Genomic DNA, 27,232 nt, shown 5'->3' with positions numbered 1-27,232 from the left:
TATTGACACTCAATTGTTTGCTGCCTCAGTTTGCCTGTGAAATGGGCTTCCTGGCCTCCCATCTCCCTTTCATTTAAATATTGGTGAACTGGGCTTGTTTACAAATGCCTTTCCCTGTTGTGACATACTCTGGATAAATTGGGACATTTGTTAAGCCACTTTTTAAAAAAGCCTGCTCTCTGTTTGTTCTGTGAGCTTAGTATGCTGTGATTAACCCAAACTCACTCTTTCTGTCTTGCAGTCATTGACTTTAATTAATTACCTGCTGCAATAGTTTGCTTGTGTGTTGCTTTCAGTAAGAGGGCTCTGCCACAAACTGCTTTCTCTGTGTCGTTATTCTGGAGAAATGTTGCGGGGGGGGACTGTGTAGCGAAAGGCTTACATATAGCAAAATAGGTGTCCTTCAGGCCACCTCTTATGACCCCCTCAGCTCCCCTTCCGGTGACCCCCTTGGCTCCTCCTCCAGTGATCCCCCCTTTTCACCCCACCAGTTAGACTGATCATGAGCCTCCACTGCAGAGACGTAGGTATGAGCCCCTCCAAACCACCCCTCCAACTACCCCCCAGCCTGGAGCCCCCAACCAAGCTCCCCTAGGCCCCCCACCTCTGGCACAAGCCCCCATGCCCTGACAACCACCCCTGGCATGACCCCCTGTCCTCAGACACCCATTGCTAGCACTAGCCCCCATCCAGCAGACCCAGGCATGGGCTTCTCCCCAATCCAGTGTCTCCAGACTGGAGCCTCCAGCTACACACCCCCACCCCTGGCATGAGCCCTTACTCCCAGGCACCTACCCCCAGCATGAACTATGCCTTGGAGTGGGAATCTGTTGTGATTACGGTATTCTTCTGAGCAAACCCATTGTGTGTGGGGGTGGGCTGGGGTATCCCCATGCTGTAAATGTGGGGAAATCTTTTTTTACAACTCCAGTGTTGATAAGCACCAGAGTCTCCACACCTTTCCTAACAAAACTTGTGATATCAGTTGCAAAACCTACCATGGTTCACAAGTTACGGTTGAACTGAACACACGAAAGCCGGGGAATCATTTTTCCAACCATAACGCCAGCCCCCTTTCAAACCACAACACGCCTTGGGCAAAGGGACCAGCACGTGTGTGGCCAGGGCTCTGGGGCTTGTCAGTCAACAGCCTGAGTGTTGAGCCTGTGAGATATTATGCATGCCAAGTCAGAGTTGCCCCCTCATGCCTGAGTGAACAGCTCAGCAGTACAGGGGTTAACAGTTTGGCACCAATGGCCTCCACCCCATATTCCACTTCCCATTTGCTGCACCACCCCCTGCCCTGTGCCACTGTCAGCAGTGAAGGGCATCGTGGCTTGAGTCTGCTTGGCAGAGAGGAAGTTGGGATGTCCTGCCCGATAACGAGAGGAAAGCCAGTGCCCAGCACAACAAGGAGTTAACGATTCGGCCAACATTGGGCTGCAGCAGCAGGCAAGGGCAAAAAGCCCCCACCCCACCTCTGCCCCACTGCTGCCTGCCCATAGGAGTGCAGGAGTTAATTTCAGGCAGCTCCAGTTGCTGGCTGTGTTGGCATTGGCTCACTGTTGATGTCAATAAGCTGCCAGCGGCTGAGCATGCAGCTGCAGTGGCTTGTGGTTAGCTGGGGATGCATTTTCAGCTGCAATGCATCCAACGACTGTTGAAGCCTCTTAGCTACTATGGCGAGTGCTGCCCCTGCAATTCTATCTGCTGCTAGCACTTCTGCTGATGGCACAAGACCGGGAGAGCTGGGGGAGACAGGGAGGGACAGGCGATAAGGGCTCTTAACCCCTGCAGGGATGGTTTTCAGTGGCAACAGAAACCTATTTCAGAGAGGGCAATTTTCCCCCACTGCCAGATAACTTATTGCCCCATCTCTTTTTCTCTCTCACTCAGGATCACCACCCATAGATGCACTCTCTCTTTCCCAAGCACACACAAACACCTCTATCCTCCTTCCCGGTCTTGTGTCTTCATTTCCTAAGAATATCTCTGAGCCCCATCATGCAGCCCAGAACTGGCATTCATGGGAAATGAAGATGGCAGGAGCTGGAGGCGCCTTGGCGGGCGCTAGGAGCAGTGTCTGAGGCACCAGCGCATAGGCACCACATTGCTTCCCCCTGTCCTAGACACCGGCTTCATCCCACCTAGGGTTTTCCGTTTTGCTTTGTTTCTGGAAATCGGCACTTTAATTTGTGACATGACAGTTTCCATTTAAAGAATGAGAATTTGTTTTACTTTATTTAATCCCTTGTTATTTGTGTGAAAGCTAATATAGATACACCTGAGCCTGCATCAAAACCAAGCTCAACAGCTCACTATGCTTTGAATGTTCACCATGCATGCCAACATCAGCAGAGCCGCCTGAGGAATCCCTAAACTCTCTTGTAAATAACAATTCAGTATCGAAGTTTTCTCAACTCGGGTTAAGGAACGTGACACTGTGGATGCACACACACACGCATGCACTGTTCCTGCATGAAATGTTATGGTTTCTGCTGGCCTCCCGTTGCCCACCTGGAACTTGGTTTGTGTCTTAGCAGGGCATGGAGGATTGAACCAGCTGGGTGGGGCCTTTGTGAATGGCCGGCCTTTGCCAGAGGTGGTGCGGCAGCGCATCGTGGATTTGGCACACCAGGGCGTGAGGCCCTGTGACATCTCCCGACAACTGCGAGTCAGTCATGGTTGCGTTAGCAAAATCCTTGGCAGGTAAGCATGAAGGTGACCATGTAGGGCTATGGAGAGCTGCTGTGAGTAACAGTCTTCTTTGAAGACAGTTTGATTTTTCTTTCTAAGAATCTAACATACAGTCTTGTAGAGTTCACATAGAAAGAAGGTTTAGGCAAAGATGAAGGTGAATCTCTCCTGTCACCATTTTGGTGTAGGTGCCATGCTGGGGGCTTATGCTGTAGGTTGGGGGTGGCTGGCTGGGGTGGAGTCATGGCTCCTGAAGCCATTTTACCTGATTCTAAAAGGCCCTATCAAGTTTTAATCCTATTGTGGTAAAATGTTTTGCTTGGTTTTACTTGTAAGTCTCTGTGGATGTTTTTGCACATAACAGTAAGCCATGGTTTATGTTAACCATGGGCTGTTGCTCTAGCCATGAATTGACAACAAACTATGTCTTGCTTTCCCTATCATAGAATAGAAGGGTTGGAAGGAGCCTATAAGACCATCGAGTCCAACCCCCTGTTCAATGCAGGAATTCAAGTCAAATCTTCCCTGACAGATGGCTGTCCAGCCTCATCTTGAATGCCTCCAGTGTGGGAGAGCCCACCACGTCCGTAGGGAATTGGCTTCATTGTCGTATTGCTCTAACAGGAAGTTTTTCCTGATGTTCAGCCGGAATCTGGCTTCCTGTCACTTGAGCCCATGATTCTGTGTCCTGCCCTCTGGGATGATCAAGAACAGATCCTGGTCTTCCTCTCTGTGACAGCCTTTCAAGGACTTGAAGAGCGCTATCATATCTCCCCTCAGTCTTCTCTTCTCAAGGCTAAACATGCCCAGTTCTTTCAGTCTCTCTTCATAGGGCTTTGTTTCCAGTCCCCGGATCATCTTTGTTGTCCTCCTCTGAACCCTCTCCAGGTTGTCTGCATCCTTCTTCAAGTGTGGTGCCCAGAACTGGATATAGTATTCCAAATGAGGCCTAACCAGTGCTGAGTAGAGGGGAACTAGTACTTCCCTGGATTTGGAAGCGATGCTTCTATTAATGCAGCCCAAAAGAGCATTTGCCTTTTTTGCAGCCACATCACATATTGTTTGTTATTGTGCCTTTAGAATTTCCTTTTTTGAAAAGTCCCACCCATCTTGGACTCCTTTTCTCATTAGAGTTGCTTGCCATGGGACCTTACTGATCATTGTTCTGAGGTTATTAAAATTGGCTTCCCTAAAATCCAGGCTACGCATTTTGCTATGATCGGCTTTTGCTTCCTTTAAAAGCAAGAACTCAAGTAGAACATGGTCGCTTTCCCCTAGAGTTCCTGTAACTTCTACTTTATCCACTAAGTCATCTCTGTTGGTTAGGATCAAGTCAAGGATGGCTGATCCTCTAGTTCCTTCCTCTACTTTCTGTAGGAGGAAGTTATCAGCAACACAAGTCAGGAATCTCTTGGAGGGGCCCTGTTTTCCAGAATTTCTCTCCCAACAGATATCAGGGAATTGAAGTCCCCGATTACTGCTACATCATGCTTCCTTGAAACATTGGCAATTTGCTTTTCAAAACTTTAATCCTCATCTTCTCCTTGATTGGGTGGCTGGTACCAACCACCATGTTCCTGTTATTCTTTGCTCCATTTATTTTAACCCAGATGCTCTCGATGGGGCCACCAAGCTCATCCTCCTGTATTTCTGTGCAGAGGTATGTATTTTTAACATATAATGCAGCTCCACCTCCCTTTCTGTTCGTTCTGTTCTTTTTGAACAAGTTATATCCTTCAATTGCTGTATTCCAGTCATGAGAGTCATCCCACCAAGTCTCAGTTACACCTATCAAGTCATAATTTCCCTCCCGTGTTAAGAGTTGAAGTTCGTTCTGTTTGTTTCCCATACTTTGGGCATTAGTATACAGTAGGGATGTCAAAGAATCCCGCCAATCCCGCGTTCCCCCTTAGTTTCGCCATCTTAGTCTACGCAAATATTTACGTAGACTAAGACAGCCAAAAATAAGGAACGCAAATGGCGGCGGCCATAGCCACCACCATTTGTATACGCGTTCGTTTTTTTTTACCCAGACGTGATAGGCTACTTAAGTCTTTACATAGCCTATCATGGCTGACTACAGGGATGCAAACAGCGGCAGCTACGGCCGCCGCCATTTGCGTCCCTGCTTGCCAGCGGCCGGATGTCTGGCTGCTGGCGGAGCCGGCCGGCGGCTCCACAGAATCCCTGCGGAGCAGAGCCGGCCGGCCAGGATTCCGGGGGGAGGGACGGAGTGCCTCCCCCCCCTCCCGCTGAACCCGGCGGAGCCAGGTAAGCGGGGTTTCGTACACCCCTAGTATATAGGCATCGAAGACCATGTGCTTCATAGTCTGTCTTTCTTCCTACATGTTTTTGAAGACTGTTATTGGGCGCTATTAGAGCAGTTCTCTCCGTTGTGGTGCATGAGGCTTCATCCATTGTTACCCCCAGCTTTATGTCTCCCTCTCCCATAGGATTCAGTTTAAAGCCCTCCTGATGGAGTTCTTCATGTTGTGGCCAAACACATTCTTCCCAGCCCTTGTGAGGTGCAACCCATCCCTTGCTAGCACTGAGTCTGTTTCCCGCCTCCCAGCTGAGCAGCAGAGCAGAGCAAGCTGCTCCAGCTGGTCCAGGGACTACAGAAGCAGGCAAGCTCCCAGAGAGCGAGTGACCAGAGCGAGCGGACAGGGGGAGCAAACAGGAGTTGGCCAAGGGAGTTGCAGTGGTAGAAGAGACAAAGGAGACAGAGGTTAAGAGGGAAGTGGGCTGCAGGAAGCCCAGGGGGCTGCCCTTTATCCTTCTGAGTGGCCATGAGCTCACCAGGTGCTTCTGAGAGCTCCAACTGAATTGGGGGTGTGCAGCCTGAGTACTCCCAGCAGCTGAGTGGGCGGGAAGCTTCAGTCTGTTTCCCGCCGCTGAGCAGAGCAGAGCAAGCTGCTCCAGCTGGTCCAGGGACTACAGAAGCAAGCAAGCTCCCAGAGAGCGAGCAACCAGAGCGAGCGGACAGGGGGAGCAAACGGGAGTTGGCCAGGGGAGTTCGGAAGGGAAGGTCAAGGGGGAGGCCCCTAACATTTTTTTTTCATTTTTTCATTTTATTTTATTTAACTAACTTTTTTCATTTATTTGTCTTGTAACACACACTTCCACACCAGTGGGACTCTGCTTTTAACCTCTACTGAGTAGAGGAGCAGGCACAGGCTAGTCCAGAACAATCACAAAGCTAGACACAAAAAGGGAAAAGAGGCAGTGGAAGGACAAGACTCTCCAGTGGTGGTGACCTGCAAGGTGTGTGCCATGTTTGTTTTCTTGCCTGAGAACAACATGGCCTCCACCTGCAACAAGTGCAAGTTGATGATCACGCTGCTGGAGGAGAAAGTAAGTGGACTGGAGCGGCGACCCTCCGAGGAATAAGAAAACACGAAGAGTTCTTGGATAGAATGGGGGAACCACAGCAGCAAAGGGAAGACCAGAAGCTTGAAGAGCAACAGCAAGATGAGGCAGTGGGAAATGCTGAGGTGAAGAAAAATGGAGTAGAGGATACTCCTTGGAAAAGGGTGACAGAAGAAGAAGAACTAGCCGCCACTCTGCATCAGTAGAAGCAGTGGAGCTGTGGAACCGATTACAGGTACTTGCGGATGAGACTGGAGGACAGCCTGCAGAGGAAGAATCACAGGGGGACCTACATGAGAGTGAGCAAGAGGCTGAAGGTCAGTCAAACAGAGATGATGAAACTCAGACCTACAACAACAAGAAGAGAAGAGTGGTAGTAGTGGGAGACTCCTTGCTGCGTAGGATCAAGACCCAAGTATGTTGCGAAGACCCGTGGACTCGCCAGGTATGTTGTCTCCCAGAAGACATGACTGAAAGGTTGCCTGCACTCATAAAGCCCACTGACAGGTATCCCTTTCTTCTCATCCATGTGGGAACAAATGATACCGCCAAGCTGAGCTACGAAGAAATCACGTTAGACTTTGAAGCTTTGGGAAGGAAACTCAAGAACTTTGGGGCCCAGATAGTTTTCTCATCCATCCTTCCAGTAGTTAGAAGAGGGATAGAAAGGGAACGAAAAATACTCCGGGTGAATGACTGGCTACAAAGGTGGTGCCAACGAGAGAGATTTGGATTCTGGGACCACAGGCTATGCTTCCTGGAAGATGGGCTGTTGGCAAGGGACAGGTTGCACCTCACAAAGGATGGGAAGAATGTGTTTGGCCACAGCATGAAGAACTTCATCAGGAGGGCTTTAAACTGAATCCTACGGGGAAGGGTGATGTAATGTTGGGGGTAACAGTGGACGTAGGCGCATGCACTGCAACAGAGAGAACAGCTCTAATAGTGCCCAATAATAGTCTTCACAAACATGTAAGAAAAAAGCCAGACTATGAAGCCCATGGTCTTCGATGTCTATATACTAATGCCCAAAGTATGGGAAACAAACAGAACGAACTGAAACTCTGAATACAGGAGGGAAATTATGACTTGATAGGTATAACTGAGACTTGGTGGAATGACTCTCATGACTGGAATACAGCAATTGAAGGATATAACTTGTTCAAAAAGAACAGGAGGAACAGAAAGGGAGGTGGGGTTGCACTGTATGTGAAAAATACATCTCTCTGCACAGAAATACAGGAGGATGAGCTTGGTAGCCCCATCGAGAGCATCTGGGTTGAAATAAATGGAGCAAAGAATACAAGGAACCTGGTGGTCGGAGTCTACTACTGGCCACCCAACCAGGGAGAAGATGAGGATGAAACTTTTGAAAAGCAAATAGCCAATGTTTTAAGGAAGCATGATGTAGTAGTAATGGGAGACTTCAATTTCCCCGATACTTGTTGGGAGACAAATGCTGCAAAACATGGCCCCTCCAGGAAATTCCTGACTTGTGTGGCGGATAATGTCCTCCTACAGAAAGTAGAGGAAGGAACTAGAGGATCGGCTATCCTTGACTTACCAACAGAGATGACTTAGTGGATAAATTAGAAGTTAAAGGAACTCTGGGGGAAAGCGACCATGTTGTACTTGAGTTCTTGGTTCTAAGGGAAGCAAAAGCCGAGTGTAGTCAAACGTGTACCCTGGATTTTAGGAAAGCTGATTTTAATAAACTCAGCACAATGATCAGTAAGGTCCCATGGCAAGCGACGCTAATGAGAAAAGGAGGCCAAGATGGGTGGGAGCTTTTAAAAAAGGAAATTCTCAAGGCACAATTACAAACCATTCCAACGAGAAGAAAGGGTGGAAGACAACAGAAGAAGCCAACGTGGCTTCGCAAAAAGCTTAGAGATGACCTGAAAACAAAAAAGGACACATATAGGAAGTGGAAAGAAGGCCAAGTAACAAAGGAAGAGTACAGGCAGGCAGCACAGAATTGCAGGGATGGTGTCAGGAAGGCTAAAGCTGAGAACGAGCTGAGGTTAGCGAGGGATGCTAAAAACAACAAAAAGGCTTTCTTCAGCTATGTGCATAGTAAAAGGCAGAGGAAAGAAATGGTGGTTCAGCTATTAAATAAGGATGGCAAAACAATAACAGATGACAAAGAAAAGGCAGAGGTGCTCAATTCCTACTTTGGCTCAGTCTTCTCCCAAAAGAGCGTCTATGACCCCCCTGGCCAAGGCGAAGTACAGGCTGAAGGGGCAGGATTGCAGTTTGAGATCGATAGGCATATGGTCAAGGAACACCTAATTACTTGGAATGAGTTCAAATCTCCAGGGCCAGAGGAACTGCATCCTAGAGTCATAAAGGAACTGGCAGACGAACTCTCAGAACCACTGTCTATTCTCTTTGAGCAATCATGGAGGACGGGGGAAGTGCCAGATGACTGGAGGAGGGCTAAAGTTGTCCCTATCTTCAAAAAGGGTAAAAAGGAGGAACCTGGGAACTACAGACCAGTCAGTCTGACATCAGTCCCTGGGAAAATTCTGGAGAAGATGATAAAGCAATCTATCTGCAAGCACCTTGAAAACAATGCAGTGATTACTTGAAGCCAACATAGATTTGTCAAGAACAAATCCTGCCAGATGAATCTGATCTCATTTTTTGATCAAGTAACCTCCCTTGTAGACCGTGGGAATACTGTTGCCATCATATACCTCAGCTTCAGCAGAGCTTTCAACAAAGTGCCCCATGATATCCTGATGAGCAAACTAGCTCAAAGTGGGCTAGGTGAAACAACGATCCGGTGGATCCACAGTTGGCTACAGAATCGGACTCCAAGAGTGCTTATCAATGGGAACTTCTCCAACTGGGGAGAGGTAGCAAGTGGGGTACCGCAGGGCTCAGTCCTGGGCCCAGTGCTCTTCCACATTTGTATTAAGGACTTGGAGGAGGAGGTGCAGGGAATGCTGATCAAATTTGCAGATGACACAAAATTGGGAGGGATAGCTAATACTTTGGAAGACAGAAACAACATTCAAAGTGATCTGGATAGACTGGAGTGCTGGGCAGAAAACAACAGAATGACATTTAATAGGGAAAAATGCCAAGTTCTGCACCTAGAAAAAAGAAACCAAATGCACAGTGACAAGATGGGGGATACGTAGCTCAACCACACGACAAGCGAGAAAGATCTTGGAATTGTTGTCGATCACAAGCTGAATATGAGCCAACAATGTTATGTGGGTGCCAAAAAGGCAAATGCTCTGTTGGGCTGCATTCATAGAAGCATCGCTTCCAAATCCCGGGAAGTACTAGTTCCCCTCTACTCAGCACTGGTTAGGCCTCATCTGGAGTACTGTGCCCAGTTCTGGGCACCATACTTTAAGAAGGATGCAGACAAACTGGAGAGGGTTCAGAGGAGGGCAACAAAGATTATCAGGGGTTAGCCTTGAGAAGAGAAGACTGAGGGGAGATAGGATAGCGCTCTTCAAGTCCTTGAAAGGTTGTCCCAGAGAGGAAGGCCAGGATCTCTTCACGATCATCCCAGAGTGCAGGACACGGAATAATGGGCTCAAATGACAGGAAGCCAGTTTCCGGCTGAACATCAGGAAAAACTTCCTGACTGTTAGAGCAATAGGACAATGGAACCAATTCCCTAGGGAGGTGGGGGGCTCTCCCACATTGGAGGCATTCAAGGCGAGGCTGGACAGCCATCTGTCAGGGATGCTGTGACTTGGATTCCTGCATTGAGCAGGGGGTTGGACCCGATGGCCTTGTAGGCCCCTTCCAACCCTACTATTCTATGATTCTATGACTCCATCTTTCAGAAGTATAGCCCGTGGTCCCAGAATCCAAATCTCATGTCGGCACCACCTTCATAGCCAGTCATTCACGGTTTTTCTTTCCCTTTCTATTTCTCTTGTAACTACTGGAAGGATGGATGAGAAAACTATCTGGCCCCCAAAGGTCTTGAGTTTCCTTCCCAAAGCTTCAAAGTCTGATGTGATTTCTTCGTAGTTCTGCTTGGCGGTATCACTTGTTCCCACAAAGGGATACCTGTCAGTGGGCTTTATGAGCTTAGGCAGCCCTTCAGTCACATCTCTAATCCACCCTCCTGGGAGACAGCATACTTGGCAAGTCCATGGGTCTTCGCGACATACTTGGGTTTCGATCCCACGCAGCAAGGAGTCTCCTACTACTACTACTCTTCTGTTGTTGTTGTTGTTGCAGGCCTTGGTTTCCTCGCCTCTGCTTGACCGACGTTCAATCTCTTGCTCGCTCCCATGCAGGTTCCCCTATAATTCTTCCTCTGCAGGCTGTCCTCCAGTCTCATCCTGAAGTACCTGGAAACGGTTCCCTAGTTCCACTGCCTCCACTGGTGCCGAGTGTCTTCTAGTTCTTCTCCTCCTAACTGTCACCCTTTTCCACAGAGTGTCCTCTACTGCATTTTTCCTCACCTCAGGATTTTCCTTTTCTGCCTCAGCTTGCTGCTGGTCTTCTAGCTTCTGTTCTTTGCTTTGCTGCTGTAGTTCTGCCGTTCTGTCCAAGAACTGTTCGCATTCTTTTTTTCCCCAGAGGGTCGACACTTGCCGCTCCAGTCCTCTTACCTTTTCTTCCAACAGTGTGATCAACTTGCACTTGTTGCAGGTGTAGGCCATGTTGTTCTCAGGCAAGGAAACAAACATTGCACACAAACATTGCATACACTGGAGAGTCTTGTCCTTCCATAGTCTCTATTCCCTTTATGTTTCTAGATTTCTGATTGTACTGGAATAGCCTGTGCTTTATCCTCTATTCACTGGAGGTTAACAACAGAGTCCCACTAGTATGGAAGTGTGTGTTACAAGAAAAAAAAAATAAATGTTAGGGACCTCCACCCTTGACCTCCCCGGCTGAACTCCTGTTTGCTCTCCCTGATAGCTCGCTCTCTGGGAGCTTGCTTGCTTGTATAGCCCCTAGACCAGCTGGGGCAGCTTCCTCTGCTCTGCTCAGCTACGAGACAGGAAACAGTCTGAAACTCCCCACCCACACAGCTGCTAAGAGTATAATCAGGCCATGTCCCTTCAATTCAATTGGAGCTCTCAGGAGCACATGGTAAGCACACGGGAACTCAGAATAGAAGGTCCCTGGGCTTATTCCAGCCCACTCACCACTTTGCCTTTATCTCCTCTTCCACTGCAACTCCTCTGCCAAACTCCTGTTTGCTCTCCCTGTTTGCTTGCTCTCTGGGAGCTTGCTTGCTTGAATAACCCTGAGCCCAGCTGGAGCAGCTTCCTCTGCTCTGCTCAACTAGGAGACAGGAAACATTTTTGGTTTGTTTCTCTCCTGCCTATTTTACTGGCCTTCAGAATGGTTTTGTTTTCAGACTTCTCTTTCTAGGTGCCTCTTTTTCAGGGCAGACAGCAACACAAACAACCCAGTGATAAGCCATTGCTCTGGCTTCAGACATCACAACAAGCCATAGTTTAAACAAGCCGGACTTTGTGAGCCAACAACAAACCATGCCTTCTATTTGTGGTTTGTAGTTGGTTTAACAAACTATGGTTTGTTTGTGGGGATGGGTTCAGACATAACTACAAGATGGATTTCAACAAACTTATACCATGGCTTAGCATTACGTGCAAACCAGGCCTCAGTGTTTTTCATATATTGTATTGCCTTATCATGAGCATTCTAAAGTTGCACATTCTCCTCTCAAGGAGATCTTTCAGGGAGCACATTTGCACTTCAGATTGCTCACCTTCCCTTCTTCAGTAGACAGCCTTATACCACCTGAGTTCCATATCTCTGAAGCCCTTTCTGCTAGGCAACATCAACTTTATTACAGAGCTTGTCCATGCTTGAGAGTGGGGGATTGTTCCATTCCTTGGGCTGGTTACTGGAGAACAAAGTGCCTCCAAAGAATACAGAAATTGACCTTCCCTGCAATAGATTTATTGTGTGACCATAGAAAACTCAGATGTTTGCTAGATACTCATTTGCAAAAGAGAAACAATATTCCATTTGTTGGCCTTCTCAAATGGGCTGCAGACGAAGAGCAGCAATACCAAAACAGCTTGCAATATTGACCTGTATATATGGCACTAAAAGCAATCACCAGAGAAACTGGAGAAACCACAACCAGCCAAATGTACCAGCACTATCTGCTGGAGATCATCTGCTTCCTAGTCTACCATAGTAGGAATCCATCTGCTCCTAGTAGTTAGTTTTTTTCCTGGTTAGTTTTTTCTGAAGTGCTGCAAATGGTTTGTTTGTATCTTCTATCCATTGTTATTGGCTTTTAAGAACTGGAAGACTTTGCATGACTGAGCTAAGCCCCTCTGGTAAATGTCTGGATGGAGAGCAGAGCTAGTGTGGTGGGTGGGAGAAGTGACTTACAGCTGAGCAGAACCTCTGGGACAACAGTTGGTCATTCTGATCAGTGACAAACCTATTTTGAAAATTCAGATTCCTTCATCTCCGTGCTTAGAGCTGGACTTCAGCCAATGGTTATTAAACTCTAGGCAGTGCCCAGCATACTTCTTGATGGTAGTGTGGTAATCTTATTACTTTGTCTATTGGAGTAGGTACTACGAAACTGGCAGTATACGGCCAGGTGTGATTGGAGGCTCCAAGCCCAAGGTGGCAACACCCAAGGTGGTAGAGAAGATTGGGGATTACAAGCGGCAGAATCCCACCATGTTTGCTTGGGAAATTCGGGACCGTCTGTTGGCAGAGGGTGTCTGTGACAATGACACTGTTCCCAGTGTTAGCTCCATCAACAGGTGAGAGAGATGACCTTCTCAGGGGATCATTCCATTATCAAGTTCCTCCAACAACTGGTCAGGACCTGCTTCTGGTCTCTGGCATAGCAATACTGTGAACAGACACAGGACCTTGCACTCTTCCATAGACACCCACCCACCTGGCTCTTCATTTTTCTTTTATTTCCAGGATCATTCGCACAAAAGTGCAGCAACCATTCAATCTCCCGATGGACAACTGCATCGTGTCTAAAAACCTGAGCTCTAGCCATAACCTCAGTAAGTGTCCTTTGGATGGCTACTGCCTGGCCTATGTTCAGCTCCCATCCTCCAGGTCATCACTCCCTGTTTCAGAGGGAATCGGCCAACTCCCCCAGCTACTTCACTTGCAGAGACCAAAGGACCAGATTTTAATTTGAAGAGGCCACAGCTAGTGTTCAGTCACAGCTGCTGTTGTAGCATTTTTTTATGGGTTCCCAGACCAAAATTCCAAATTATCAAGAGCTGTGGTATCTGCCAATAGGGACTCCTCCACTGTGTCAAATTAAAGTGTGAATTCTGGAAATTAGGTCCATATGTCTTGTTCTGGGAAATGGTGATGAGTATTTGTCACATTAGTTTGCTAGGGCATCAGCACTGCCCTAATGCAAGCTGGTGATACAGGCTTTGGCGATCAGAGAATGTGAGGCTTCAAGAAATACTCATAGTGGAGAGACCAGGAGTTCTTTGTGTCTGTTATAACTGCTGCCATCATGGGACAAACCATGCCAGTAGAGCTGGGAAAGGAAACAGAAAAAGAACAAATTCAAGAGGGCCAACCATGTTAGTCTGTTGCAAGAAAACCAACAGGAATCTTCTCACACATTAAAAATGAATACATTTATTGTGGCAGGAGCATCTGTGAACTAGAGCTCAATTCATTAGATGCACAAAGCATTATCCTCACTTAGCCGATATATGGTTTCAGAAGAAAAAAGTGTAAACATTGAAGTCACAATGCCATGAACAGGACAGTCCTCTGCATGTCTACTCAGAAGTAAGCCCCACTGAGTTCAATGCAGCTTACTCCCAGGTAAGTGTGTATAGGACTGCAGAGTCCGTGGAAGCATATACTACAACAAATACGTTCATCTTGACGATTGTTTTATTTCAGGTGGAAAATGTAATTTTAATTTTCATAAACTGCTCTGATAATTGTGTTTTGAAGAATAGCATAGAACATGGATGGATGGATGGATGGATAATACATAGATAAAAGGAAGTAGCTGGCACACCACGTGGTCCCACTGTGAGGCTTCTCCTCTGTTGTTCAGTGGAAACAAAGCAAACTGTCTCCGGCTACTGGAATCCTGGGATGGATGAGTCCATGGCTTAGCATCCAAAATCACAATTTCCCTGACTCCTGACACAGTGGGTGGTGATGGGTTTGCCACCTGCCTTGTCCTTCCATCTCCTCCTCACCTCTGCAATGCACACACAAAGCACACAAGAGGTGCTTTTGAGCTGAACTAATCACTCTGCTGTGTCCTTTAGTTCCCAGCTCAGCTGTGACCCCACCGGAGTCACCCCAGTCAGATTCCCTGGGCTCTACCTATTCTATCAATGGCATTCTCGGGCTTGGTTCACCCAGCAGTGACAACAAGAGGAAAATCAATGACAGTAAGTGAACCTGGGCAGGGAAAGGGAACCGGACACGTTCTTCTTATGTGCTACGCAAGTATTCTGATTTCTTCAGGCTGTGATTCTAGGATCAAAAATGCTTCATTTTAAGAAAAGGCTCTTCTATATTTATTTATGTACCAAAAAGCACAGAAAATTTACATTTAGGCTCCCACCTTAACTTTTATGTCAAATAAGCAGTAAAAACATTGTACAGTCTCTCATATTGTACTTGCTTAAGATCCCTACAACGACACTTTCCTACAATAACACTCTGGTACATGAAAGAGGGTGGAGTGGAAATTAAATTCTTATACTACTCTGACTCAGGCAATTTCCATCCGATTCTCACTAAAGGACCTCAAATTTTATTCAGATTGGACAAAAAACCTCAGTATATTCATAGTTTTTATTAGACAACCTCACCAACCAACACAAAGGCCCAAAAACCTTTCTAAAAATAAAATGCTAACGGAAGCAGAAAGCAGTCAGAAAGGCAGCAAAATGGGCTTCCTGTTCCATAACCAAGCCTCAAGCAGGATTTTGATTGATTGATTGATTGATTGAAATATTTCTATACTGCCTCTCATTTGCACAAGTCCCAAAGTGGTTTACAGCAACACCATAAAAAAATAAAATGATCCAATAAAAACACAGCAAGGGTGCAATCCTATGCATGTTTAGACAGAAAAAAAGTCCTACAACTTTTTTCTGTCTAAACATGCATAGGATTGTGCCCTAATGGACTGAATTTAAAAGAGCTCACGCCTAGGGGAAAGCCAAAGTTAAAAAAAAACCTACGGTTTTGAATAAAAGCCTAAAACACACCAGCGTTGAGGCCTGATGTACCACCAAGGACACATCATGGTCCCCTGAAGATTGTCGTGGCCTGGGGCTATATAGTGGATCTAAGTATTATTCCAGAAACCTTGAAGTTGAGAAGCCAACGTGCACCTTGCCGAAGAATGCAATGTTGGATTTGGAGGGTTGCCAGAAGTCATGGTGAGATTACAGGGCGGTATTTTCAGTAAAGATCTCACTGCTGCCTCTTTTAGGCTTGCTGGGACAATACCTGCACCCACCCACCCATCCTCACTGCAAGGAGGCATTTACCATCCATCACCCACTCAGTCGGTCCATACCTGGCAGCTTTTATTGGCCCCAAAAGGCAAGGGTCAAGTACATATGTGGTAGAATTTTGTCCACAGCCTTGGGCTGCACCACCAATATCTACAACAACCAGACAAGCTGGCATCAGAACAACTTTATCTGCAGAGTATCTTGCAAAGTGGTCACAGTAGCCATTGGACCACTTGGGAAAGTACAAGATGACCCTGACCAGATGCAGTGGTGGTAGAAAAGTACATTTTCTTTGCCATATACATACAACATTAGATGGCACCAGTGAGGCGGAAGACGGAGGGAGCCTGGAAGCGCCATTGGCAAGGGGAGGGGGAGAACACACACAGATGTTCACACACACACACACACACACACACGGTTGTTTGTTCCTGATCAGTCTTCCAAGTGATGTGGTGTGATAGACACTGACACTGCCTGAATATTCTATTAATTGTGAAATGGTACAAATGTGTCCTGTTCGTGAAGTCTGTGAAATTCAGCACAGATGATCTACCCAGTGAAAGGTCATCGTTTTAGAAAACCATGATGAATAATGTTTGGGATGAAATAGAGCTATTTAAATGCCTCACTTTTAGGTGAAGGGCTTTTCTGCTTGCAGCCCTTTTGAGGAGCACCCAAAACATTTCTTCGGAGTCAAACTGTTAAGCACATGCTTATCCCACAACAAGGAGCATGCGGCAGAGAGGAGTGACCCCTTCCTCATAGATTTCAAGCAGTTTTCTCCCTTCCCTGCTCGCTTCCAGAATCAGAGTCCTGTTGGGGAAAATGGCTTAAAATCTATGGAGGTAAGAAAGGGGAGTTTCTGGCTTCCCTTCCCCCTCCATGTAACAATTAGACTTCCCCCAGCCTGCTTTAGATGTGAATAGAGCAAGCATGTGTTTACAATACCTGCAATTACAAAATGTCAGTTTTCCTTTTGGTAATTTACAGCACAATCCTACTCGGAAGTAAGGCCCATTGAACTTTAGATTCTGTCAGAACTACAAGGATATTGCAAGGGTCTTGAAAATATGTTCTGTATTCTGAAAGGTGTTAGGTTTCAAAGTTACCAGTCATGTACGCACACGTGTGTTGGGCAAATTAAGGCTTCCCACCTGCAGATCCTCCTGAAAGAAAGATGTCCAAGGCGGCTGCCTGCTTCAGTCTCCCAGAGCAGCATGGGGGGAACAAACATTCCATACTTAGTATTTTAACCACTGGACAGAGTATGAAAACGGCAAATGTGGGGTTAATGACAGAAATGGTAGGCACGAAGACCTTAAAAGAGCAGTATAAATGCCAATATGATAGATCCGCAATGAAGTTAAATGTTGCCATTCACCCTTCACACACACACACACCAGCACAGGCATGTGCAGTTAAGTGAACTCCCTTTTCAAAAAACAAGGACCTGGAGGGGCCCATATGCCGCACACAGGCCATGGCTGCTGTGTGTGCAGCCTGTGGGATCAAGGGGCTCCAGCCACTGTTCCTCACAGACCAGGGGGAGAAAACCTGTTCCTGTGCGGCAGTTATCAGAGGTGGGACTTCGGGGGCACTGGGGAGGGGAAGAGGCTTCAGCCCCCCCTCTGCCAGCTTCCCCCTCCTATCCCAGTGATCTTGAGCGGGACCACCGGAGCAGGGGCAAATGTGCATGCAGCTCTTGGGGTTCTTGATTCTTCAGCAGGTTTACAAGGAGAGGAGAGGCGAGGTGCTCACAACTTCACTCATGGAAGTAAAGCGTCCATGGCTTTACTACTGGGCCATGGAAGCAGCAGACGTTCTACAGTCCCGCATTCTGTGCTCGCTTGAAACTGCACCTCCATGTATCAACATTTTCCATTGATCTTTTGGCCTTGATCATCTTCCTCTGCAAGATGGGGGAACACTGGTGTTCAGGACACTCCGGGGGCAGCAGCATATTCACCTCTGTTTTCCCTATGTGGAAGTGAAAGATGATGGAATAGTGTGAATGCATGGAGGCGAAAGTCCTGTTTCAAAGCGCAAGCACGCGCAGCCTGAATGCATGGCGGGGCGGCAAGACCGGGGCGGCACGGCAGCCCCCCAATGTCAGCATGCCATCGCCCCGGACCCACCTCTGCATTTGGCTGCACACACGACACGACATGCACAGCTGCGCGCACCACTCCTGCCCCGCACCCAGCAGGATCCCAGGGACTGACTCCAGTGGGCCGGCCTTCGCCCCGCAGAGCTGCTCTGCCTGTGGAAGCTGCGGAGCAGACAACGGAGCACCCGGTGCAGCTTTCCCCATCACACCGTCCCCATGTTAGGTGGCTGGGTGTTTGCTCATTTATTTTAGGTGTTTATATACTGCTTTTCAGGTGAAAACCTGACAAAGCAGTTTATATTAAACAAAAAAATTGGTTGCAATAGCATAACTGTCTGTCGAGCAGCTTTCAAGCCCACAGAAGCCCTGCTAGAAGGAGAGGTCCAGAGAGTGGCTAGGGAGACGTTCTTCTCCCTCTCAGTACTAGGCCCCAATGGAGTCGAGCCATGAAGCGGATTGGTGGGAGAGTCCAGACACATAGAAGGGGGGGCTTCTTCACACAGTGCAGAGTTAAACTGGGATTCGCTACCACCACATGTGATGGCCACCAATTTGGATGGCTTTAAAAAGGGATTGGACAAATTCATGGAGGAGAAGGCTATTGATGGCTACTAGTCCTGATGGTTATATGCTACCTCCAGTATTGGAAGCAATGTACAGCAGTGGCTGGGGAATATGGGCAGGATGGTGCTATTCCACTCAGGTCCTACCTGTGGGCTTCCCACTGGGGTATCTGGTTGGCCACCGTGTGAACAGAATGCTAGATGGACCCTGGGTCTGATCCAGCAGGACTGCTCTTATGACTCCACATGGGGACAGAAGGAATCTCACTGGGGCTGGTGATGATGGCATTGCTGTTGGCATGGCACTGGGGCGTCCAGGCCCCTCGAATGAGCGAGTGGCTGAGGGAGAGGGGGAGACTCCTGCCCCCTGGGTGCTCTTCTGCTTCTTCCCCTGGGGGGAGGGCGTGATACCTGCATTTGTGAGACAACCCTTTGAGCAGAGAACGTAGTCAGTGAGGCAAGACTGGCTCATCCCCCGGCAGGGATGGACTCTATAGTGGGACTCTAGTCCTGCTTTGTTATGCTTCAAGTGCCAAGACTTGCATCCTACAAGGAAACAGGGGTCAGGAAGCAGGCTTGGTCAGAAATAGCTGCCAGCAGAGTGGAGTGCCTGGTTCCATCAACAGAGGTGGCCGTGCTGCAGCTGCCTTCGCTGGGGCCTGGTGGGGCTTGCTTACATTGGGGGGGTTCATGACCAGCATAGCCACCCCTTTCTGCACGGTGCATTCTCAGTGTTGCTTACTGGTGTGGGGTGCTAAGTCCTTGCATCTCCAGTTGCAGGGGTGGATTTCCTGGTGGGTGTTTGTGTCTGGAGTACCAAGGGGGGGCACCTATAACAATTTGGAAATAACTACTGTTAGCAATATGCCCTTCCAATAGCTATTAGTATATCCAAGGCAATTAGACAAATTCACAGAGGAGAAGGCTACCAATGGCTGCTAGTCATTCTGGCTACCTATTACCTCTAATATCAGAGGCAGCAGGACTGGCCCAAGACATTTTGCTGCCTGAGGTGAAGGGCAAGATGGCGCCCAGTCCCATTCCATGCACAAAAAACAACTGGACTGATAGATGAATCTGTCTTCAATGCTGATGGAGGGACAGCCGGCTCCATTGCACCTGAAGGCAGCTGACTAACTCGGGAGGTTCAGAGTTCTCTCTTCCCACATCTTGCTGCCACCTCCCAGCATCTGTCGCCTGAGGTGGCAGCTTCACTGTGCCTAACGATAGGGCCAGCCCTGAGAGGCAGGATGGTTCCCAATACCAGTTACTGGGGAACATGAGCAGGAGGGTGCTACAATTGCTCTCCTGTCCTTCTTGTGGACGTCCCATTGGGGCGTCTGGTTGGCTGCTCTGGGAAACACAATGTGGGACCAGATGGACTGTTGGTTTAATCCAGCTTCAGGGACATTCTTTGCTATGGGTTCCCTGGCTGGAGCTGCTCCTGGTGTGCTCCAGAGGCAGCATTCTGTCCTTTGTCATGCCTGGCAGACGGAGCAGGAGCTCGTGCTCGAGGCTGTTTCAGTCTGCGCCCCTGCCCTCGCTGGCACAATGTCACATTACTGAGACTGGGATCGAGTTGTGAATGTATGAGGATAGGAATCCTGCTACACGCCCAACACCTTGGCTCCAGGCTAACACCAGCAGAGTTGCACCAATATAGCAGTGGTGTTATGCTGTGCTGGGTGGATCCTTGAAGGTGCCCTATTTTCAGGACCCACCAGTGCCAGTGTGTTTAGCCAGAAATGATCTTGGATATCGTCACAGAACAGTTTGCTGCTTAACATCAGGAGAAGCTTCCTGATGAGAACTCTTCAGGGGGCGGTGGGCTCTTCTTCACTGGAGGTGCTTAGGCAGAGGCTGGATGGTGCTCGGACAGGGGTGCCATAGCGGCATTCAGCAATGCAGAGCCTGCTTTGTGCGAGGGGTGGGACTAGATGGTATCCGAGCCGCCTTCCGACTCTGTGGCTGTATGAAAGAGCAGCAGGCATGGGGTGGGATTACATTTCCCCCAGGTTAAACCCTGATAGGTGGGCTGGGATGGGGCTTGTCCTGGTGCAGCTCTGTCTCTGGTTAATTCAGGCTTCCCTTGACAGGTGACCAAGAAAGCTGTGGGCTCAGCACAGACTCTCAAGGCAGCAGCAGCACCTCCCACAAACACTTGCGTGGTGACATCTATGGGCCGCATCTGCTGGAATGCCCCTTTGAAAGACAGCACTTCCCAGATGTCTACACCTCCCCCAGCCAGGCCAAAGGGGAGCAGGTGCGTGTTGACTCCAAAGGCCTCCGTGATGGATTCGAGGGTGTTTGGTGCTGGAGGGGTCAGGGAAGGGCCACAGCTCAGTGGTAGAGCACATGCTTTTCACGCAAAAGGACCCAGGTTCAATCTCTCAGGTAGAAAGCTGCAGCTGGTGCGAGCAGGTGCGCCAGTGGTCTGACTTGGGATAAGTCAGCTTCCTGGCGGTGGGTGCATGGAGGGGGCGGGTTAGGGACAAACAATACTCAAGGGAACAAGCGAGGAATTTTGTGGAGTGAACAGTGTGGGGTTGGAGAGTGGATGAAGAAGACCGGGGACCAGGGAGGGTTGTAGGACGCACTGATCTCTTGCTGCCCCAACTTTCTCAGGCAGGTGTTTACACATTGCCCCTGCTGAACAGTTCCATGGACAATGGCAAAGCTATCCTGACACCTTCCAACACACCAGTGAGTCGAAACCTGGCTGCTCACCAGACCTGCTCTGCTGTGACAGGTAAGTAGAGCTGAGCTGAAATTTCTCAGAAGACATTTTTCTTTAAAAAAACAAACCTGCGATTCTTCTTTTTCTTCCACCCACTCCCTTATAAAGAATGTTGCTTTGCGGAGTTTTCTCTGAATGTTCTCCACTGTTTTTGTTTCGTTTTTTGCAGGGGACACCATTTCCCCCACACACACAATGCCTCAGAACCACACTATGTCTGGAGCATTATGGAGGATGCACAATTGTGGCGCTGCTGTTGCCACTTGCGCAGAAGCTCACACGCACGCACTCCATGTGAAAGAGAAGACGCTGTGCTCCTCCCACTTTTGCTGGTGAGACACACACAAGAAACTGTTGGAGAGTTTCTCCTGCCTTCTGAAGACATTTGGAGAAAAGGTCCTCCCAGTTTGTCTTCCCACAAATAGGGTGGAGGATTTCACATGGCCATTTGCACACAGCTCTAGGCAGGCTGCTCTGACAGGTACACATGGATCCCACCAGGCCTTGCACTAGTCCCAAAGGAAGGTGCAGGCTGGCAATACCTTGAGCCTGGATGGAGAGGCCAGCAGAGTGTCCTGGACCTATTCCCAATGCTTGCCTGGTTTCTCTAGCTCCAATAGGCCACATCAAGTCCTGGAATGAAATCTGGAAAGCCACACGCTGAATGTCTTGGCCCTTCCAATCCCTCCCCCATCCCAGTCCCCTGTCTCCACACTGTACCAAAGGCCCAGGCTTTTCCAATTTTGTATTTAACGTAGGGTGCTTCCAGATGAGGCTTTTGCAGCGCCACTGACCGGCCTCATTCACAGAATTTCATGAGGGGTCCAAACAACAGTGTCTTCAACATGTAACTCTCCTGGGTTTTCCCACCACTTCTTCCATGGAAAGAGGAAACAACAGCTTTGTTGCACAAGGCCCTCTGGCTGGGAGCACCTATCATTTCATACCTCTCCCCCCCACCATTATTCCCCCCTCCCCACTGGCACTGGCTGCACCCCCTTTGTGACCTGCCTTGCATATCAGGAAGTCCCTGAAGTCTGCATCGCTGGCCCCACCCCTCCCTCTTTATCTGGCTCTGCCTTTTGGGACCTTAGCGCTCTTCTTTCGGCGCTTTCGGTGCCTTCCCCCACCTGGCTCTGGCTATAGCCAGGTCACAGACCAGACCTTCCTCCCAGGTACAGCTATCCAGGACATGGAGTAGCTTATAGAGGTTAAGATATATATTTTTGGCAGAAACAGATGGAAACTATTGGTGGCTCGTTGCCAGCTACGTTTGTTGAAATTTTTCAATTTTTTTTACAGATGTTTTAAGATATTTAGAATGTCTGGAATTCTGCTACCATAATTAGGTTGTGCTGTCAATTGCAAGTTTATCTGGTATGCCAAAACAACCCAAGATATTTTTCAGTTGCACAACATTGTGGCAGGTAATATTAGCTAAGGGAAGTATCTTGGTATACCTTGAACAATAGTCTACAACAACCAAAAAACATTGAGATCCCAATTTTTCACAGGTCAGCTGTGAGCCTTTTCCAAGAAAGGGTGTCATGACTAAAGGTTCCTTTTGTGTTGCTCTGTTTCTACTGCAATAGTCCTAGGAAACAATTTTGTCCATTATGTCATCTCCAATACCATGCCACCACACTGTCTGCTTGGTGGCCTTGGCAGATAAGGGATAGAGTTCCTTCTTCATTTGAGGTAAACAATACAGTTCCCTTTTATAATTAGGTATTCCAATTCACTCAGTTCTCCACAGGCAGTGAAGTACTTTCTAGCCATTTCTGAAGAATTGCTAAGATAGTGTTATGTCCTTGGGGTCAGTCTAAATGACCTCTAGGGGAACCTCACAGTGCTGCTGAGTACAAAGAGACTGAGGATTTCCCCCAACCCTGCAACTCTTGACCTGGTAACCTTTGTTCTACAAGGCCTGAGGGGGTGGGCCACAAAGCACCCCCTCTATTAGCCTCTCAAAGGTAGCAGGAGCATTACACAAACCAAAGGCCATGGCCCTAAATTGCCACAGTCCCTACCCTGCTGTGAAGGCAGTTTTTTCCTTGTCTTTTGGATCCATTTCCACTTGCCAACCTCCACTTTTGAGATCCAGCCTGGAAAACCGCACAGACGGGGTCTCAAAACATGGGTAAGCGAAGACTGGAGAACGCACAAGTGCCTTCTTTAACCCTTGAAATTCCCTGTCACATTCAGGTGGCCACTGGAATTGCTTTCCCTTCTTGCACAGCTCATGCAGGGGTTTTGCTGTATTGGCAAACCCCCAGAGAAACCTTCAGTACTAAGAGCAGAGCCCTTTGTACCTCAGGCAAAGTCTTAGGGTGGGCCAGGCTTCTACCATGGCTGTTTTCTCCTTGTCTCTTTCAATTCCCCTCTCACTCAGCGTATGCCCCAAGTAGGTAACCTCTTTTTGGAACAACTTACATTTCTTTGTGTCGGGTGTTTCTGAGCGCAGGGAGTGGGATAGCAGTTCAGAATCTGAAGGAGAACCACCAGACATGGGGGAGGTGTTTTCCCAGGCTAGGCCAGACATGACTGGGCCAGCTTCTCAGGTTACAAACATCCAGCTGGCTGAGGATGAGCGTCTCTCTTCACCACCACCCCGTGAGAGACAGCAAACAGAAGGAGGCGAGGTTTGGAGGGTCTGATCTAATAGATGCCAGGCGCAGAGAAGGCAGGGGCGGAACTTAGATGCTCTACCCGATTGGCCTTGCGTGAAAAGCTGCGCACAGAGGCCTCACAAGAGAGAGGGAGCTCCCCCGCCCCTTAAGTTAGGCTAGTGAGATTGTCTTCCTCTTCAAACAGCTGACAGCTCTTCCTTTTGAATCCCCTGAAGGTATTCCTTTGTAGACTGAGAGTCACTGAGAATTTGCATCTGTACCACCCTGTGAAGTAATGGATTAAAAGCTGTAGACGGAATCCTCTCATCTGTGTTTGTTTTCAGTGTTGAAATAAAGTGGGGGTTAAAGGAATCCTGACACTTTGAGTTCAAGTTGGTATCCTTCAGTTTGTAACAGTCAATTTACAAATGTGCCAGCCCACGCTAAAATGAGTTGCATGTACAGGATATCTTTCAAGTATATCAAATAGGTTGATAGGGTTAGGCTGTGAAGCACCCTCCCTATTAGCCTCTCAAAGGTAGCAGGAGCAGTACACAAACCAAAGGCCATGGCCCTAAATTGCCACAGTCCCTGCCCTGCTGTGAAAGCAGTTTTTTCCTTGTCTTTTGGATCCATTTCCACTTGCCAACCTCCACTGTTGAGATCCAGCCTGGAAAACCGCACAGACCCAGCCACAGCATCTAAGGTGTCATCTGTTTGTGGCAGGGGTAAGGGTCCTTTATCGTGACTTCATTCAGCTTCCTGTAATCACCACAGAAGCTGGTGCTGCTATCTTTCTTTTTGACCAGAACAACAGGGGAGGCCCCAGGCCTGGAAGCGGGTCCATTTATTCCCTCCTGATGCATGTCCTTGATCGCGCATAAAGCATCTTCTAGTGCTTGTTTAATAGGGTGGCTCTTCCCTGTATCAATCTTGTTCTGTGCCAATGGTGCACCCTGTGTCTGAATCAGAATTGGAGAATAGGGCCTGGTTCTTCAGTAGAAAATCCATCAGGGGCTTCCTTTCTTCCTCATCTAGGCTCACCACGCTGCATTGGTGCAGCCCAGAGAGAAACTCGGGGAGCTCCCCTTGAGTGTAGTTTCCCTTAAAAGTGGATTCAGTGCCCTCGCCCAACAACTGTACAGGTTCACGCTTTGCGCCCATTAGGCCTTTCCTAACTGTCTGGGGCTCATCAGAAACATTCAGCAGCCATACTGGCATCCTGGACTGCCGCAGATCTACCGGGGCCTTGGCAGCTAGGATCCCTCTATCCCGTGCATGTCTGGGCACATTACTACCAGCCCCCAATGCTCTGCTGTGGGGGAGTCCCCAAGGCATTCTGCCATGATGATGGTCTCAGCTGGTGATGGGAGGCAGGACAACTCCTTCTTCACAGACCGCGGGCCTGGCAAGAGCCTGCTGGTTTTGAACTTGGTCTTTACGGCACGCTTCAAAAGACTACACCTGCAAGCCCCCCTTTTTGTATCAGTGATGGAATCATTAGTGAGCATGAGATCCAGACCTATTATGAATTGGTCCACAATATCCGCCTCCCAGGTCATATGCTGCATGAGGACAGGACCCACCTTTATGCCCACATTCCTCCACTTCCTTGGGACCACTTGGGATTTCCCAGTTGGGCCCCCTTTTTCCTAAGTAGGCCCACCATGTTGGATTGAAGGACAGTGGTATTTGAACTTGTGTCCAGTATCCCTGGAAGTTTTACACCACCTACTTCACAATCAGTTGTCAAACTGTTATTGTTATGATTTAGTTGCCCAGATTTGAGCACACGCTCTGGGGTTCCCCCCCCCGCAACCCCTGCATTGCCATCGTTTGGTGGAGATCCGTTTCCCGAAGCCAGTTCCCTGTCTTCTGGCCCTTGTGAACCTCTGTCCTGGCTCCCTTTGGCAAGATAACAGTCCTCCTTTTCATAGCCCATGTTGTCACAGTGCCCACACCAGTTGTTTTCTGGGCCAAATTCAAGGTGTTGGTTTTGACCTTTAAAACCCTATATGGTTCCAGCCCAGCTTAAGGAGTGCCTCCAGCAGCACCAGACAGGCCGCTTAACAAGATCAGCCTCGGATGGCCTTCTCTCTGTCCCATCAGCCAGGACAGCTAGACTGGTGGGGACGAGGGAGAGGGCCTTTTCTGTGGTGGCACCCACTCTGTGGAACTCCCTCCCTAGGGAACTCCGCCATGCCCCCTCTTTAATGAGCTTCCGTCGTGCATTAAAAACGTGGTTGTTCAGGCAGGCATTTGGGGTGGGTTAGGGTATTTTAGAAAATGTTTTTATTGTAGAATTTTATTATTTTAAACTGTTTTATTGTATGTTGTACATCGTCCAGAGTGGCTGGGTGACCAGCCAGATGAGAGATTAATAAATTTAATAATAATAATAACAACAACAACAACATGGCACTTTCCCCCTAATTCTTTTGCCATTGCCAGTTGCCCTAGGTTTTTCAATCGAATCTAAGAACTCTTCTAACTGGCCTAAAACATGAGCTGCTCAGTCAGAGTGCCCCACATCGCCATTCACAGTAGAAAAAGGTGCGTGCTCACCCACAACAATCCTCCTCATGAGTGGCTGCCTTCCCCCAGTGCTGGTACCTGCACAGAAACCCTCTGTTGTGGTATCAACTTCCACTGCTTCCCGCAAGGTCTTTGGCTGTCGCTCCATGATTTTCATGTGGAAGTCCACATCATTCTGCCCATCAAGAAACTGGTCTTTTGCCGGCGTCTCCTGCATCTCCTCTCTGGTGTCCCGGCATGCTATTCCTACAAGATGTCTCAGATCCTCAGCAAACTCTGGGAGGGCCTCTTCTTTTTTCCTCCTGCGACTCCGGAACTGTGTCCTGGCTAGCTCTGATCGGTGCACTGCTCCAAAGCACAGACCTAAGATTTTTACTAAATCCGGATAACTCTGCCTGTTATCTGGTGGCAAACTCTGCAAGGCGATTAGAGCTGGTCCACTCAGGTTGGCTGCCAGGAAGCCCCCTCTCTGCCCATCGCCCCAGCCATTCACCTGGGAAATTATCTCAAACTGGGAACGAGAGGCTTCCCAGGATAGTCTGCCATCGTAAAGCGTGGGCTTCTGAGCTGTTCCTGCTGACAGGGCCTGCCCTCTCCTCTCCAGCATTTGCGAGGAGCATATGGGGTGCAGGAGTCCATGACAGGGAGGTTCTCGCTCGCCATTGCTGGCTCCCTGCGCACCACGCCACCCACTGCCATGGGGGGCTGCCGCTCTGGCGTTGCCTCCTACGGCCTTCTTGCCAATTCCTGCATCTCTTTGAGCGGCGCTTCATCCCCCCGCCCCCGGTTGGCCAGATCCAAACCGACCAAAGCCTTTTGTTTTTCATCTACTGAGTCAAACAACCCGGAATCCAAGTTGGTCAGTCTCCCCTCCACCGCCTCAGTTTTCCTTGCCAGCCCTGTAACTGGGTTTCTAGGTCAGCCTTCACTCCTTGTAGCTGATGGTCCAACAAGACTCTGCCGTCCTGGTGTGAAGCCTCCAGCCTCTGCTTCCGCTGTGCTTCCAGGCTGGCCTCGAGGTTCTCATAAAGCTGCTGGGTGGCCTCTCTGTGCTGCTGCTGCGAGGCCTCTGTCTGCGGGGATGAGGCGTGCTGGAACATCAGCGTCCCCTGCTCCAAGAGTGTTGTGGCTTTGCCTCCATCCTT

The 27,232-nt window shown here is 48.7% G+C and overlaps 1 protein-coding gene across 1 annotated transcript in view; it reads left to right on the top strand.

Moving 5' to 3' along the window:
* The window catches only part of PAX8 (paired box 8), an 88,993-nt gene that overhangs the window by 31,728 nt on the left and 30,033 nt on the right, over positions 1-27,232 (top strand). The window contains exons 3-8 of the mRNA XM_084804274.1: positions 2,544-2,709; positions 12,618-12,815; positions 12,985-13,073; positions 14,328-14,453; positions 20,303-20,469; positions 20,832-20,955. Of these exons, the coding sequence (XP_084660400.1) occupies positions 2,544-2,709; positions 12,618-12,815; positions 12,985-13,073; positions 14,328-14,453; positions 20,303-20,469; positions 20,832-20,955 (870 nt within the window). The remainder of the gene's footprint in view (positions 1-2,543; positions 2,710-12,617; positions 12,816-12,984; positions 13,074-14,327; positions 14,454-20,302; positions 20,470-20,831; positions 20,956-27,232) is intronic.

Source organism: Heloderma suspectum, chromosome 6, assembly GCF_057233095.1.
Source record: "Heloderma suspectum isolate Gila_16-S chromosome 6, 16-S_ref, whole genome shotgun sequence".
Lineage (NCBI taxonomy): Eukaryota > Metazoa > Chordata > Lepidosauria > Squamata > Helodermatidae > Heloderma > Heloderma suspectum.
Note: the sequence above shows the minus strand (reverse complement) of the source record. Positions and strands in the feature narration are given on the sequence as shown.